The sequence below is a fragment of the Rhincodon typus genome, chromosome 4, assembly GCF_021869965.1.
Source record: "Rhincodon typus isolate 14 chromosome 4, sRhiTyp1.1, whole genome shotgun sequence".
In the NCBI taxonomy this organism is placed as follows: domain Eukaryota; kingdom Metazoa; phylum Chordata; class Chondrichthyes; order Orectolobiformes; family Rhincodontidae; genus Rhincodon; species Rhincodon typus.
The window spans coordinates 19,969,827-19,987,000 of NC_063335.1; the positions used below are offsets into that span (position 1 = coordinate 19,969,827).

The window sequence follows — 17,174 nt, forward strand, 5'->3', positions numbered from 1 at the left end:
CCTCGATGTCCAGTCACTATTGACAAACATATGTCAGAGTGTCATGGAATACTGTCTATTTGCTTGGATGAGTACAGTAGCAACAACACTCCAGGTCAGTGCCATCCAGGACAAAGCAGTTTGCTTAATTGGCACCCCATCCACCCCATGAATAAAAATTGGCAGCAGTGTACACAATATCTAGGATCCACTGCCGAAATTCAGCAAGCTTCCTTCAACAGCACCTTCCAAACCTGTACCACTAAGAAGGGTGAGTAAGAGAGGTGTGGGAATGCTGCAAGCTACACTTCAAATGACGTACCATCTTGACTTAGGACAACATCAGTAATGGATCAAAAGCCTGTAACCACCACCTTAACAACACTGAGTTCATCTACACCAGGTGGACTGCAGTGGTACAAGAAGGTGGCACAATATCACCTTCGCAAGGGCAGTTAGCAATGGGCAACAAATTTTGGCCTCATCAGGGATAATCACATCTCACAACTACAAAATTGAAAACAGCAGTTTTTTAAAATTATCTTTGTGTACTCTTGCCAACCTTTTATTAAAAAAGGCCAGTATTTACCTCATTTTTATACCAGACCTCATGAGTGGAATTCTGTTTTTTTTCTCACTCCTTGCTTTGAAGGCTATCAGTCTGCAGTGCTGTCTTTGTTATCCCCTGAACATTTACTTGTAAATCACTTTGCTTCTCTGCAACATTGAACCTATGTCCTTTCAAAACATATTTACTGAGTTGTGTTGTATTTACTGACATGGAATTCCACCTGCTGTGTTTACACCCATTCCTCACCTTATCAAAATCAGTCTCATTGTTCACATCTAAAGACCCCCTTTGGTTTTTTAAAGGAATAAACTGTACTCTGTTTTGATATTGCGTGCAACATCAAAAAAATTGTGACTGTAGATCTGAGCCCTACTGGTCACAGTATCCACTTGCACTCATCTTGGATAAACCATCCCCAACTCCTGCAGCTTTCTTACTCTCAATAACTTGCCATCATCTCTCTAACAGATCCTATTCAAGCTTCTATGGTTATCTGTGGATTGTGAATTCCAGTTAATTCCAGTACAGTGAATTCCATTCCTAAAATCCATTCATACAATATCTGTTGCATTTTTCTCATCTACAATAATCTGAGTCTATGTCTGAATATAATCTGAGGTTTATTACGCAAGATTATCTTTTTGAAATCCATCCTATTATTTTTCTGTTTCACTTTGATCTTTAAATTGTTTTCTTTTCCCCATGCCACTGAGATAAAGTTACTGGTCTGCAAATATCCAAATTTATTCTGGCGGTGTTTCCCATTCTTGAAATAATACATTCTCGCTCCATAGTGCACTGCAAAATCAGTTCTAGGGCATCTGCATTTTTGGTCCTGTCTCCCTCAAACTCCAAACATGTATCCTACCAAGTCCTGATGATCAGTCTTTCAGTTCAACGTAGCTGTTTGTTTTCCTTCATTCATTATACTTCATACCTGGGTCTCAGGCAGTTTATGATTCACAACCTGTCACATTTTCCTCGATTTAAATCGAAGGATGTTGGCATCACTGGTGATGCCAGCATTTATTGCCATCTTGTACATGATCGGTAGTGGAGTGAGTGAATGTTTGTGGACTTGGTGCTAATCGAGTGAGCTGCTTTGCCCTGGACGGTGTCAGGCTTGTCAAATGTTGAAACTGCACTCATTCACGCAAGTGCAGAGTATTGCATCCCACTCCTGATTTCTGCCTTGTTGAAACTGAAGAGGCTTTGGCATTTAGAAGGTGAGTTACTCCCTGTAAGTGTCCTAGCCAGAGACCACTTCTTGTAGCCAGTTTCTGTATATGGCTGGTCCAGTTCAGCTTCTGGTCATTGATAACACCCAGGATAATGTTAGTGTGAGATTCCATAATGGCAATGTCATTGAATGTCAAGGGGTGATGGCCTAATGGTCATTGTCTAGCATTTATATTCCATTAATGTTACTTGCCACTTATCAGCTCAAATCAGTATTTGGACATGGACTGCTTCCATATCTGAGGAGTTCCAAATGGTGCTGAACGTTGTGCAGCAGGCATCAGCGAACATTCCCGCTTCTGACCTTTATTGTGAGAAGGTCATCAAAGAAGCAGTGAAAGAAAGCTGAACTTGGGACATTCAGTTGAGCAACTCCAGCAGGGATGCCCCGGGAGTTGAAATGACTGACCTCCAAAAGACCTACTCTGCACCAGAAATCTGCACCCCCCACTCCCAAATTACCATTGGCTCCTGCTTTGCTAGAGTTCCTTGATGTAAAGGGCAGTTACTCTCACCACTGCTCTGGTTGAATTGTTCTCTTGAACTGAAACCAAAAAATGTATTTTACAACATGAGCCCAGTGTATGCTATCAAATTACCTGCATCTACCCTGCCTATCCCTTTAAATATTTTATATGTTTCAATGAGATTACCTCTCATTCTTCTGAACTTCGGAGAAAATATTAGCCCAGTTTCTCTAGTCTGTCTTCACAGGATAGTCCTGTCCTTCAGTGTATTCCCTCCATGTCAACCAGATGTTTCCTGAGATAAGGAGACCAAAACTGCACACAATACTCCAATTATGGTCTAACCAAGTTCCTATACATTTGAAGCAAGGTTTCACTATTCTTGCACTCCAATCCTCTTGTAGTAAAGGCTTACATTCCATTAGCCCTCCCAATAGCTTGCTGAACTTGCCTTCAATGACTTAGTTTTAGGGCTGCCTAGGTCCCTTTGTACATCTAAACTTTCTAACTGTATACCATTGAAGAAATACTCTGTGCATATGTTTCTCCAACCTCGTGTATCATATTATATTCTGTCTGGCATGTTCTTGCCCGTTCGTGAAGCATGTCCAAATCCTCCTCACAACACGCCTTTCCACTTAGCTTTTTATCTTCCACAAATTTGGAAATATTACATTTGACCTTCACATTCAAATCGTTGATGTGTATTATGAACAGCTAGGGTCCAAGTACTGATGCTTGTAGTACCCTACTAGTCATAGCATACCAATATAAGAATGGCCCATTTACTCCTCCTCTCTGTTTTCTATCTGTTCGCCAATCATTAAACCATGTCAGTACGCTACCTCCTATCTCATGTACTTTAATCTTTCTAACCAACTTCCTCTGGAGAACTACAAAAGCCTTCTAAAGTATACTACTACATCCATCAGGTTTCCTTTATCAATTGTGTTAGTAATAACTTTTAAAAACTCCAGGCTTAGCTGACATGATTTTCCATCCACAAATATATGCTGACTATGCCCAATCAGATCATCATCAACAAATGTCTATTTATAATATCCTTTAGAAACGTTTTGACGTTTCCCCTACTACTGATATTCAGGTAACAGGCTTGCAGTTCTCTTTTCTGTTAGGAAGGGGAAGTCGAACCCCTCGGATAATGAAAATTGAAACACAAGCCCCCAATCAGTTACTGTGGGAGTAGAGGTCTCCTTCTAATAATTAAACTCGAAGCACCCAGAGAAGCTCACCTCACCCAGAGAAGCTCACCTCACCTCGCCTAATCTGTTAAAAAGGAATGGTTAAATGAAAGAAAGCCCCTGATATTCACTTTATAAGCAACAACTAGCTATTTATTTAACCCTAACAGTGATCAAATTAGCAGAGCTACTAACAAATCGAACAATTCCCCCTTAACTACTAACTGATTGCCTAACTGAACAAAATTCTACTAGTATGCTGTTCCAATAAACACAAGTGCCACTTATGTAAACCCAAGTAATAAAACTAAATTAAAGCTTAGACTCTCAAAGTCCATACAGGGTGTGTCTTCTGGAATGTTCTGCCTTCTCCGCTGTCACTCCAGTCATAAACACCTTTCTTCCACTAATCCTTCTGTCAGGGATGTTTTCTCTGTGAAGTCTTCTGTGAGCACTTTTAGCTAGAAGTACTGTGGTACCTGTTATGGATAGATGCTGCTTTCTCAGAGAGCTTAGAGATTTCTGAGAGAGCTGGATGTTTATTCCTCAGATGGCAGTTTGCTCTCACCCCAATATTAAAAAAAAACTCTCATATGAAACTTGGATGACCTATCAATTTTCTTACAATAGCATTGGTCTGAGTTTATGAAAACCATCAGATTTAAGTTCAATTGGTTTTCAATCTCTAAGTGTTTGGTTTAAATTAATTGGCTGATCTTCAAACTAGTTGCCAAAACATCAAATCAAGCCTAAGGTTTGCAATCACACAGCCAGTTGCTACATGTTTCAATTTCATAACTGCCTATACCTCTTCAGCTGCTTAAGACACATTTTCTGTGTAAATCTCCAAACTTAGAAAAGCACTTAACCTCTTAAAGGAACCACACACACTCTCTCCCCCCCGCCTCACTATTTTTACAAACAATTTCTAGCTTCCTCCCTTCCAGTTCATGAGTACTGTACACAACTTTGTAACATTTCTCTCTCACTTAAAAAAAAGCGCAACATTTACTACCTTCCAATCCGTGGGAATAATTCTAGAATCTATCAAATTTTAGAAGATAATCAACAAAGCATCGACTATCTCTGTAGCCAGCTCCTTCAAGACTCTGACATGAAGACCAACAGGTCCTGGGGATTTATTAACTTTCAGTCCATTAGTTTCTCTAGTACATTTTTCTTATTAACACTTAATTTCCTTTAACTCCATGTTATCCCTAGGCGCTCAGATCTCTACTTCTGGAAGATTTCTTGTATCTTCCTCAGTGAAAACAGGCACAATATAATCATTTAGCTTCTCTGGAATTGCTCTGTTCCTCATTGATTCTGCTGTCTTTGCCTGTAATGGACTCTCGTGTTTGTACCAAATATTTCTTTTTTAGGTACATTTACAAGATTTTCACGAGCTGTTTTTCAAGTTGTTTTGCCAGATTGCATTTTCCCATTCCTTACAGTTTATTGGTCCTCTTTTGCTGTATTCTATTACTTCTATAACTTTATAGGCCTTTTCTTATAATCGTATACAATCCTGAACATCCTTTTTTGGCTACAATTGGCTGACCTTCTTGGAGTTTTTGCACGTTAAAAGAATGTAAAGATGTTATAAGTCATGCAACTGTCCTTTAAAGATTATCCATTCTCTGTAAAATCATGTCTTTTGATGTATTTTCTCAGTCCACCTGAGGCAATTTGTGCCTTAGGCCGCCCTAATTTCTTTTTGTGAAATTTAGCACCCTTGCTTCAGAATAAACTGCCTCACTTGCAAGCATGATGTAGCAAATGTAAGAAAAAGTTGATCATTAAAGCTAGATGCATGTGTAAAAAATTTTGAGCCCAGCAGAGGGGATACTCCTAGACAATGTAGAGCATTCTTTGCTCCTCCATAACGGATTTGTACTTAATCCCATCAGTGAAGATCGGCTGTCCACAGCCCCTGGACCACACTCACTAGTAGTAGTAGTAGTAGTAGTAGTAGTAGTAGTAGTAATTAAAAGCCTGCAATTCAGCAGATAAGGTTTGTCACAAACAACTTATTGCAAATTTCCTGTGTGTCCCATTCGTTAATCTAAAAGCTGACTGCTTTGTTCAGGGAGTTTGCCTCATTTGGGACTCTGAGATAGAAAGTAGGAGGATTGAACACGTCACCATGGAGTGGGAATTGAGGTGCAGCAGGAATGTGTTTTCATCCATCAGCAAATGTGTAAGAGATGATGTTTACAAGGACAGGAAGCCAGGGGAGGTGTGTTAAGGGAAAAGTTCCAGTTCTGATGCATATTAAGAGAATGTAACAATAAGACACTTACCTAATGTTGAAGTTCAAGGACTTGAAGGCAAATTATTGACAAAGTTAGGAAATTGTCTGAGCAACAGGAGATAAGAGTTTTGAAATCTGGCAGATATTCTAATTAAATCTGTGTGGAACCTAACCAATTGCAGTATTTCTGACTGAGATGATGGGATAGATAGCGACACCTCCATCTTTGCCAATGATGGAAAGATAGATGGCATTGTAGACTGAAGCTTAAAGTTATAATGCAACTTTTAAGGGGAGATGATGACGTTGTGATATTGTTGCTGAAATAATAATTTAGACTAGGTAATGTTCTACAGATCCTGCAGATGGTGCAATTTGAAATCAATAAAATATCTGGAATTAGAATTCTAATGGTGACCCTCGAAACTATTCTTTCTTGTGCCATCTTTAATTAATGTACATGTCACTCCAGAACACAGCAGTGTGGTTAACTCTTAACTGCCCTCTGAAATGACCTAGCACCCTTTTCAATTTTATCATTCCCTAAAATGTCTCAAAACAAAAGGAACCAAATGGATTGAAATTATGTAGTCCTGCCAAATCCAGTTCTGAATGCTGATGGACAATTAAACAAATCATGAGAGAAGCCTCCACAGACATTTCCCATTATTGATAGGGGAACACGGCATATCAATGTAAAAGATCAGGTTGAAGCATTTGCAACAATCTTTAACCAGAGGTGTAAAGGAGGCATTCCATTGTAGCCGCATCTTCCAATCCCCATCAGGTACGAGTCTTCAGCTAATTTGATTGACTGCACATGATATTAAGAAACAGTTGGCAGTTCTGAATACTGCAAAGGCTGAAGGCCCTGACATTTGGCAGTGGTACCAAAGGTGTGCCCCAGAACTTCTGCATCCCTAGCAAAGCTATTTCAATACAGCTGCAACACTGGCATCTACCCTAGAATGTCTATTTACTGTAACATCTATTTCTGCTTGCCCTTCAGAACGTGATGGGGAGCTGCTTTCTTAAACTGCGACAGTCCATTTAGTGTAGGTTAACCCACTATGCTGTTAGGGAGAGAGGTATAGTACTTTGACCCAGCGATTTTGAAAGAACAGCAATATATTTCCAAGTTAGGATGGTGAGTTTCTGAGAGGGGAGATTGCACCAGGTGATTTTTCCCATATGGAGTCTGCTTCACAAATATCAAATCAGACTTCATCTCACTGAATCCTCAACACTCTGCTGCCTTGATTCTCTTGCTGATTAACAATCTGCTTCTCTCAGCCTTAAACTTGATAGTCCTGTGCAGTATGAATTCCATCAATTCACTGCTGTCCGAGAGAATAAATTCTTCCTGATCTGTATCTTAAATAGGGTGATCACTTACTCTATGATTATACCCTGTAATCCTAAACTCTCCCACAAGGAAACCAACCTTTCAGAATCTACCCTGTTAAGCTCCCCTCCCCCCACCCCCAACCCCAACAATCTTTTCAATAAGGTTGTTTAATACTCTATTCCCTTTGAAATAAAGGTCACTATTCCATTAGCCTTTTCTTGTGCGCTACCCTTTTGTGATTCGTACATGTGGACCCCCAAATCCCCCTCATGCTGCAGAAAGTTTAGCATTTTCTATTTAAATAATAATTAGCTCTTCCTGTCAAAGTGCGCGACTTCACATTTTCCACCTTACATTTAATTGCCAAGTTTTTGCCAACTCACTTAACCTGTCCACATCCTCTGCAGATTTTTTGTGTCACCTGTATCACTTGCCCTCCCTTCTATCTTTGTCATCTGCAAAATTAGCAATAGCACATTCACTTTCCTCATCCAAGTAATTAATATAATGTAAATAGTTTTGATCCCAGCACTGATCCCTGTGGCTCTCCATTAGTTACAGGGTTGTCATCTGAAACTGCCTGTTATCTTAGCTCTCTGGTTAGCTGTTTGTTTATCCATGCTAATGTACTACCCCCAACACCATGGGCTTTTTACCTTACCAAGCAGCCTTGTGTGTTACCTTGTCAAATGGCTTTTGGAAATCCAAATACATTACATCTATTGGTCCCCTTTATCTATGCTTTCTACATCAAAGAATGCTAATAAACTTATCAGGCATGATTTCCCCTTCGTGACTGTTTAATTGTATCTAGTCCTAAATGCATTCTTTTTCAGTCATAGCAGTCTGTAGTCCAGAAAATGGTCCTTCTGCCTGTCATGTTCGTGCCGTTCGAAAGCAGCCACCTAACTATTCTAATCCCATTTTCCAGAACTTGGCCCATAGTCTTGTATGCCTTGGGATCGCAAATGCACGTCAAAATACTTAAATGTTATGACAGTTTCTGCCTCTGCCACCCTTACAGGCCATTAGCTCCAGATTCCCACAACCCTGTGGATGAAAAAGTTTTTCTTTTCATCTGCCCTTAATGTAACTCTATGACCCTTGGTCATTGATTCCCCCATCGAGGGAAATAATATCATCTTGTATACATACGTCTCAATAATCACCCCTCTCAATCTCCTCTGCTCTGAGGAAAACAGCCCCAGTTTGTCCAACCTCTCTTCATTACTGAAACTCTCCAGCCCAGGCAACATGCTGGTAAATCTCCTTTGCATTCCCTCCTGTGCTTTTTGTTTCTCTATTCATTTATGGGATGTGGGCATCGCTGGTTGGCCAGCATTTCTTGCCCATCCATAGTTGCCCTTGAGAAGATGGTGGTGAGCTCCCTTCTTGGACCATTGCAGTCCTCCTGCTGTGGGTTGATCCACAATGCCATTAGCGAGGGAATTTCAGGATTTTGACCCAGCGACAGTGAAGGAACAGTGATATCTTTCCAAGTCAGGATGGTGAGTGGCTTGGACGGGAACTTGGAAGTGGTGGTGTTCCCATTTGTCTGATGCCCTTGTCCTTCGAGATGGAAGTGGTCGTGGGTTTGGAAGGTGCCGTCTGAGGATCTTTGGTGAATTTCTGCTGTGTATCTTGTATATAGTACACGCTGCTGCTACTGAGCGTCGGTGCTGTCACAACTCTCCTATAATGTGGATTCCAGAACTGCACACAGTATTCTAGCTGTGGCCTAACCAATGTTTTACACAGTTGCAGCGCAACTTCCCTGCTCTTAAACTCTATGCCTCAGCTAATAAAAGCAAGTGTGCCACATGCCGCCTTAACCATTTTATCTCCCTGCCCTAATACCTTAAGGGACCAGTGTACATGCAGACCAAGATCCCTTTGATCCTTGGTGCTTCCCAGGGTCCTACCATGCATCATGTATTCCCTTGTTTAGTTTGTACTACCCCAGGTGCATCACCTCATATTTATCTGGATTGAATTCTATTTGCCACTGATCAGCCCATCTGACTAGCCTGTCTAAATCCGTCTGTAGTCTCAGGCTATCCTCCTCGCTCTTTACAATCCTGCCAGTTTTTGTGTCGTCAGCAAACTTACTACTCAATCCTCCTACATTCAATTCTTAATCATTTGCATAAACCACAAACAATAGGAGCCCCAGCACTGATCACTGTGGGACCCCAAATTTCCAAATCTGAAAATCTGATTGGAAATTTGCGCCCAGAGAAACAACCACCAACCATCACCCTCTCCTTCCTGCCACTCGGCCAGTTGTGGATCCAATTTGCCAAATTTCCTTGGATCCTATGGGGTCTTATCTTTGCTAATAATCTCATAGATCCTAATGTTTTCTCAATGGCCAATGTTACGCTAACTAGCCGATAGTTATTTGTTTTTTGCCTTCCCTCCCTTTTTACCGAATGGTGCTGCATTGATAGTTTTCCAATCCACTATGATTTTTCCAAAATCTAAGGCTTATTGGAACTTTACTACCAGTGCATCCACTATCTGTGTAACTACTTTCTTTAATATCGTAGGATGCTACCTATCAGATCCAGGGCTCCTATCAATTTTAGTTCCATTAGTTCCCCTAATAGTTTCTATCTAGTGACAGATGTTATTAAGGTTTTTGCTCCCCTGTTTTTCTCCTTGACTGTTTGTTATTTTTGGGAGGCTATTAATATCCTCTACAATGAAGAATGATGCATATTTCTCCAACTCCACTGCCATTTCAAGCTTCCCTATGTTTATTTGACAGCCTCATTCTCTAAAGAAGCTCATATGTTAATTTTGGCCTTGTCTTTCTTTTATATATTTAATAAATATATTGTCCATTTTTATGTTACCTGCTAGCTGTGGTTGGCAAGAGGTTTCCTTGACCTGATGCCATGACACTTCTTGGTTTGGAGACAGTTTTTGAGGACTCATTAGACAATTTCCTTCTAACTACATTCTGGCCAATATCAGGGGATCCATTAGTTTTTTTCAGTAGTTTCATACAACCGAGTAGCTTGCTAATCCATTTCAAAAGGCAGATTCTACTGCATTGTTGTGTGTATGAAGTCACATTTAGTCCAGATCACATAAGGACAGCAGATTTCATTCCCTAAAGGGCATCAGTAACCCCGGATAGGTTTCTAAGACAGTTGATAATGAGTTCATGGTCATCATTCATTGGCATGGTTATTCCAGATTTTTCATTTTCATTCAAACCAAAGAGCCCAAGTTCGGTGCCTGGTTAGTGCACGTCATAGAATCCCTACAGTGTGGAAACAGGCCATTGGGCCCATCAAATCCACACTGACCCTCCAAAAGCATCTCCAGACTCTTCCCCCTATCCAATCCCTATAACCTTGCATATCCCATGGCTAATCCATCTAACCTCTACATCCCTGGGCGATATGGGCAATTTAGCATGGCCAGTCTACCTAACCCGCACATCTTTGGACTATTGGAGGAAAGTAGAGCACCTGGAGGAAACCCACACAGACACGGGGAGAAAGTACAAGTTCCACACAGACACTCGCCCAAGGGTGGAATTGGGCTTGGGTCCGTGGCGCTGTGAGGCAGCAGTGCTAACCACAGCCGATGTGCTGACCTGATACTGAAGCTGTGAACGGGCAACTAACATTCTTCTACATTGTCAGGTTGAAGTAGGGAATAATTAAAGATTGTTGCTTCTGATTTCTATTTGGTGATCCCTCTAAAAATATGCACCTGGTTTTACACTGGATCAAAATCCTACAACGCAATGCTTTTGAGTCTCCCTACACCAAGGATTGCAGCACTTCAAGAAGGCAGCTCATCATGACCTTCTGCAGGTGAAAGACGGTTGGGCAATAAACAATGAGTTAGCCAGCAGCATGCTCATCCCTTAAGAGTAAAAAGCCGTTGGTTTGATCTCGGTTATATTTTCTGTTGTGAATTGTATACATGTCCATTTTTATTGAAGTCTTGTGAATAATAATCACTTCAAGAAGATTTTAATGAGTTCCTGTGGAATAATGGTTCATGAGTTTATTAATATTGTTGTGCAAGGGTAAATCGTGGCCTAAAATAATGTTATCACTATAAATATTCTCTTTTCAGCTGGAACTTCGGATCAATTCAGATTTGGACTGTTACAAGAAGCGCAAAATAGAGAAACTTGGTTAAATGGTAAGCGTTTTCTAAGTAAATTTTAGAAATTAGTGTTCAACCCAAAGCAAAAGACATATTATTTGCCAAAAACTTTTATTAAAATTATGTGAACTTAGTATAGTTTCTAGTCCCAAATGGTAATTTTCTTATTCTTCAGTATTTTTATTGCTAGGTGCTCTGTTATCATATTTAATGGTAATTTAATGCAAAACATTTTGGAAACTGGAACTTCTATTTTAAAAGCGATCAAAGTAAATAACACAAATAACACATTCGCCCATTGAATTCATTGGTACCTTTAATGCGTTTTGGAATTTTTTTATTAAAAATTGCTCTGACTTTTGTTTAAAGTGGGGACTGAATTGAAGCCAAATAACGTAGTTTTATTGGTTTACAGCATAACTATTTTCCAAAGTCCATCGATGTAATTTGAACAGCTAAACTGGAATATCTTTCTAAAGCATATAGCAATTTCTGATCAGTTGTTCAAACTTTCTACCAGATGAATTTCCAAAACAGCATTCTGATAAATTTGTTTTTATTACACAAGTTTTGTGTCTCTGTGCGCATATATATGAGACAAATAGCAGACAGTGCTAATTCCAAACCTGATAGTTTACAGTCCTAAAAACTTCGGAAAATCTATTAGTTTGTGTCTTTTCCTCACCCTAATTTATGCTAGAAATATTGAATCATTAAGTAAAGTTTTTTTGTGCTTTCCGATCATAACTTGGTTTGGTGATGGTAAATAATGCTAACTCTCTGATTTTTCATGTGTCTTTACACATACCCTTGAACTCTCAAGCATGGGATACCCTCTCCCACTCAATGGTCTTAGGCAGCATTCAGATACTAGTTAACCAGTATAAAAATATACTGGTTATCTCCGATTCAGCCTCAGATTTGCTAGCTACTGTGATAATTAGCAAAAAAAATACTTGATGCTTCAAAACTCCAGGATCCTGATCCAAATATTCCCAAAGCATCTTGAGGACTGTTCTTCAAGATGAACTAAATTCCAGTCTGCTCAGTACTGCTGAATATCTATTTAAGGCAGCAAACGGATTTCTACAGGTTAAAAACATCAAAGAGTGTGGGATTGTGCAAGACAATTATTTTGAGATTTAGAATTCCAGCCATGATCTCACTGAACGACAGAATGAATGCTACTTGAATGGCTTACTTGTGCTCAATTTCTTACATTCTTATCTACCTCCACTGTTACTTCTGCTGTACCATTTTGCAAGTATTCAACTTATTTTCCTGGAGAAAATTTAGAAGCATTAGTAAAGGAACTCTTAAACAAGAATCTTGAACTACTTTTTTTAAGCAGTGTGAATGTACTTGCACCAGTGATTAAAGAAGGTAGCTCACTAACCCCTTCTCAAAGGTAGTTATGGATGAGCAACAAGTATGGGCCTTGCCAGTGACACACTCATCCATGAAAGAATATTAAAAGAATCCAAGGAATAGTTTTCTAAGAATATTGGAGCAAGATTTTACATCTTTTATAGTTTCCTTCAATTTAGAACCTTTCTTTCCCTTTTTTTCTCTTTCGTGTTTTGATTCCTCATTACTTTATTTATAAGTACTGGTGGCCTGTTCCTGTTTTTTTGGTTCCATCTATCTAATTGAAATGGTACGTCTGACTTAAGGAAACCTAAATTTGATATACAGTGGACACCATTACTTAATGAGATGTCAAAGTGATAGCCTTTTAAGGAAATACATGATATGAATATATGAACAAGGAGTAGGGGTAGTGCATTCAGCCCCTCAAGCCTGCTCTGTCATTCAATAGGATCATGGCTGAACTGATTGTAACTTCAAATCCACATGCCTGCTATCTCTGAGAAGCTTTCACACTCCTTGCTTAATAAGAATCAATCTACCTTGGCCTTAAAAATATTCAAAGACACTGCTTCCAACTATTTCAGTCAAAGTTCCAAAGACACTTAATCCTTGGAGAAGAGATTTCACCTGACCTCTGTTTTAAATAGGCAACTCTGATTATTAAATAGTGACCCCATATTCTTGATGCTCCAGTAAGAGGAAGCATCCTCTCCACAATCACCCTGTCAAGACCATTCAAGATTTTGTTTCAATCAAGTCATCTCTTTCTCTTCTGAGTGCCAGAGGATATAAGCCTAACCTGTCCAACATTTCCTCATAAGACAACCTGTCCATGATACGAAAAGAAATGGAGAAGGGTTCAGAAGGATAAAAGTGATGCAGCATGTGAATGTTTTTCAAATTGGTGAGATGTGTTCCCTAGAAACCTCTTGCTCTGGAGTTCTGTTGATTCCCAGGTATAAAAATGATTTTGACATTTTCCGAGAGGAACTATGAAATTACCAAATTAGTAGCTATGGTGAAATATGAGGGAGAATGCAGCTATTGCAGGAAAACAAATGAGCAAGAGTGGGAAGGTTATTAGTTGATAAAACAGATTAAAGGATATCTCTGTAAAAGAAATGTGTGACCCATCTTCAGCCTTTGACAGAGTTGACCACATCATCCACCTCCAGTACTTCAACATTGCCATTCAACAGTCTGATAACAGCCGGAAAGAAGCTGATCCTGAACCTGCTTGTACGTGTGTTCAGGCTTCTGTATCTCTGCCTGACGGAAGATGTTGTAGGAGATCATTACCGGGATGCGATGGGCCTTCAATGATGTTGGCAGCCTTTCCGCAGCGGCGAGCCATGTAGATAGAGTCCATGGATGGAAGATTGGTCTCCTTGATGGTCTGGGCTGTGCACACCACTTTCTGTAGTTTCTTATGGTCCTGGGCAGAGCAGTTGCCGTACCAGGCCGTTATGCAACCACAGAGTATGCTTTCAGTGGTGCACCTGTAGAAGTTGGTAAGGGACCTTATGAACATGCCAAATTTCCTGAGCTGCCTGAGGAAGAAGAGGCTTTGTGCCTTCCTGACTGTCGCATTTACATGGGAAGTCCAGGACAGGTTGTCATTTATCGTAACTCTGAAGAACTTGATGCTCTTCACTCTCTGAACCTCCCATTCCGTTAATGTGGATGGAGGCGTGTCCTCCTCCTTTCTTTCTGAAGTCGATGATCAGTTCTTTAGTTCTGCTGACATTGAGAGACAGCTTGTTTTCATTGCACCACGTCACTAAGCCCTCTATCTCCCTTCTGTATTTTGACACATCATTGTTAGATATCCGTCCCACTACGGTGGTGTCATCAGTGAACTTTTAGATGGCGTTTGTTTGGAATTTGACAATACAGTCGTAGATGTACAGGAAGTACAGTAGGGCCTGAGGACGCATCCTTTGGGGGGCTTCAGTGTTGAGTGTTATTGTGGAGGAGCTGCAGTTACCTATCCTCACTGATTGTTGCCTATGGGTCAGAAAGCTGAGGATCCAGTTGCAGAGGGCAGAGCCGAGACCAAGATCATGGAGTTTTGAGATCAGTCTGGAGGGGATAATGGTGTTGAAGGCGGAGCTGTAGTCAACAAGCAGGAATCTGACATAGGTGTCTTTGTTGTCCACATGTTCCAGGGATGAGTGCAGGGATTAGGGATATGGCATCCTCTGTGAACTGTTATGTCAGTAACATCTAGGTAAATGACATGCAGGTAAAACTAGTGTCTATCTCCCTTGACTCCTACTGTCTGTACATTGTCAGACGGGTTGTCTAAAACCCAAAAATTCATTACAACTAGGTATTTGGAGGGCATAAGCTTTTGCTTTTACTTGCTAGCTGCCTGGGTCTCCATTTCACACTTTGGAAACTATTGGAGGCTGAAATAGGCTCTAATCTCGGCTTTCTGTTTGAACCCAGACAAAATTGCACCCACGGACCCATGCCATCTCTACAGTGGCCAATTTCTACTTGATTATACTCTAGCCCTTTTCACTTACTTCAACACTTATCTCTTCCTTTGTTACTTCTCAACTTGATTACCATGTTTTCCACATCATGTGAACTTGTGCTCAGACTTTCATTGATTCCTGATTAAATAATACCTCTATTTAAAATTTCTCACTAATACCGTCCAATCCTTGCTGTTTCTGCAATTCTTTCACATGTCAGCCAACTGTAATTCTGGCCACTTGCTTGTACCTGATTTTAATAATTCTGCCATTGTAGTCCTTCCCGTCATACATCTAAACTCTATTCCTCTTGCCTCATTTAGAATCTTTCTCAAACTGCTCACTTCTTGGCCAAGCTTTATATGCCTTGATAGAAACATCGAAAATAAGAGGAGGAGTAGGCGATTAGGCCCTTTCAGCTTGCACTGCCATTCAGAATGATCATGGCTGATCCTTAAGTCCAAAATCTGCTTTTCCTCCAAATCCTTTGATTTCTTTAGCCACAAGTGCTATGTCTAACTTGTTCTTGAAATCATACAATGTTTGGCCTTGACTGCTTTCAGTAGTAGCAAATTCTGCAAGTTCACCGCTTTGCATGAAGAAGTTTTTCCACATCTCTTTCCTAAATGGTTTAGCTCGAATTCTTAGTTTGCAATTGCTGGTCTGGACTCCCCTCCTATTGGGAACATTCTTCCTGCATTTGCCCTGTCTAGTATGTGGTTAGGTGTCAGATTATATTTTAAAATATTGCTGCAAAACATCTTTGGATGACAGTGTTAAGGATACTTATTAAATACAAAAACATTGCATTTGTAAAGCATTTATATCAAGTGACCTGTATTCTAATATAGCAAACACAGCAGGCCTACTTACACAGTAAGCTACCAAATCCAGAAATGTGATAAAAGCCAGATAGCCTGTTTTTGTATTTTTGATTGTTTAACATATGTTGGCCAGGACTTCAGGAATAACTCATGCTATTATTGGAAATAGTTTCATGGGATCTTTTACATCTACCTAAGAACACAGACTTAGTCTGTGTCTAATATGTCATCCAGAAATGTTGCACTCCTTCAGTACTGCAGTGTCATCTTTTAAGTCCAGGAACTGGACTTCAGCCCACCACTTTCTGACTTTGGTGAGCATGCTACGACGTGAAACGCAGCTGTTGTTATTATAATTCTTCTGGCAAATAGAGGAAGAAAGAATTCTATAGCTGGAAATGCATGAATGCCTAAAGGTGCTGTGCAGTAGAAATGGGCATAACCATACAAATGGGCTTCTGAATTTAGTAAGGTAAATTGAATGTAAAGGTGAACTTGCAAGAAATATTGACTAGGCCACTGTTGCGTGCAGTTTTCAACACCAAATTTTAGGAAGCATATTAAATGCTTTACCAAAGCCTCACTAGACTAATGTCAGTAATGGAGGTTGTTGTTTGTGAGAAAGGTTGGAAAAACTGAGATTCTTCACAAGGATAAACTAATTGAGGTTTTCAAAAATGTAAAATGATTTTGACAGAGTATGAGTCTCAAGATTAACCTGGTGGAGTAAATTGGAATCAGTTTTCAGAGGATTCGACCAAAAGTAATGATAATATCCAAGTAGTTAAAAAGGAAGAGTACTATAAATGATGTGCAAATGGCAGGAAAATATGATTACAATTATTAGCCCTATTTGTAGAGTTAGTATATTAGCATGATGGATCTTTGTCAGAATTTCAACAAGAACCATTTTTATATTGATATCAAAATCCTGTAATTGTGTTTTGAGTATTGCAAATTTGCATATAGACGGTTACATAGCAATAGTGTCTCCTTTTAAATGTTTAGTTTACATCTTTCAACATTTGAAGTTCAACCTGTGAATAAAAGTAAAAAGTAAAAGAACCTAGAAAACGTGTCTTTCTTGCAGATAGAACTCACCTGAGCATTTCTATTTCCTACAAGTGAATTGGTTACAATTGTTCTTGTAATTATAATGCATTTTCTGTCTGCTTCATAAGCTGTGATCATTCTTTTAAATTGTACTGATCATCAGAAATTAACTTTAACTACAGCAAGATGTGTTACAGTGCATTTTGGCAATGCAAAGCTGGTGTGAACTCATTGCTGAAAGTTGATACA

At 39.7% G+C, this 17,174-nt stretch overlaps 2 protein-coding genes across 3 annotated transcripts in view; one reads left to right on the plus strand and one right to left on the minus strand.

Annotated features, from left to right (window-relative positions):
• LOC125482918 (uncharacterized protein DDB_G0281497-like) overlaps nucleotides 1-17,174 on the minus strand; it is a 106,127-nt gene that overhangs the window by 48,453 nt on the left and 40,500 nt on the right. The window lies entirely within an intron of this gene.
• Nucleotides 1-17,174, plus strand: part of zbtb10 (zinc finger and BTB domain containing 10) — a 73,488-nt gene that overhangs the window by 44,517 nt on the left and 11,797 nt on the right. For both annotated transcript variants that reach the window (XM_048595524.1, XM_020514638.2), the window contains exon 3: nucleotides 11,162-11,230. In XM_048595524.1, coding sequence (XP_048451481.1) covers nucleotides 11,162-11,230 — 69 coding nt within the window. The remainder of the gene's footprint in view (nucleotides 1-11,161; nucleotides 11,231-17,174) is intronic.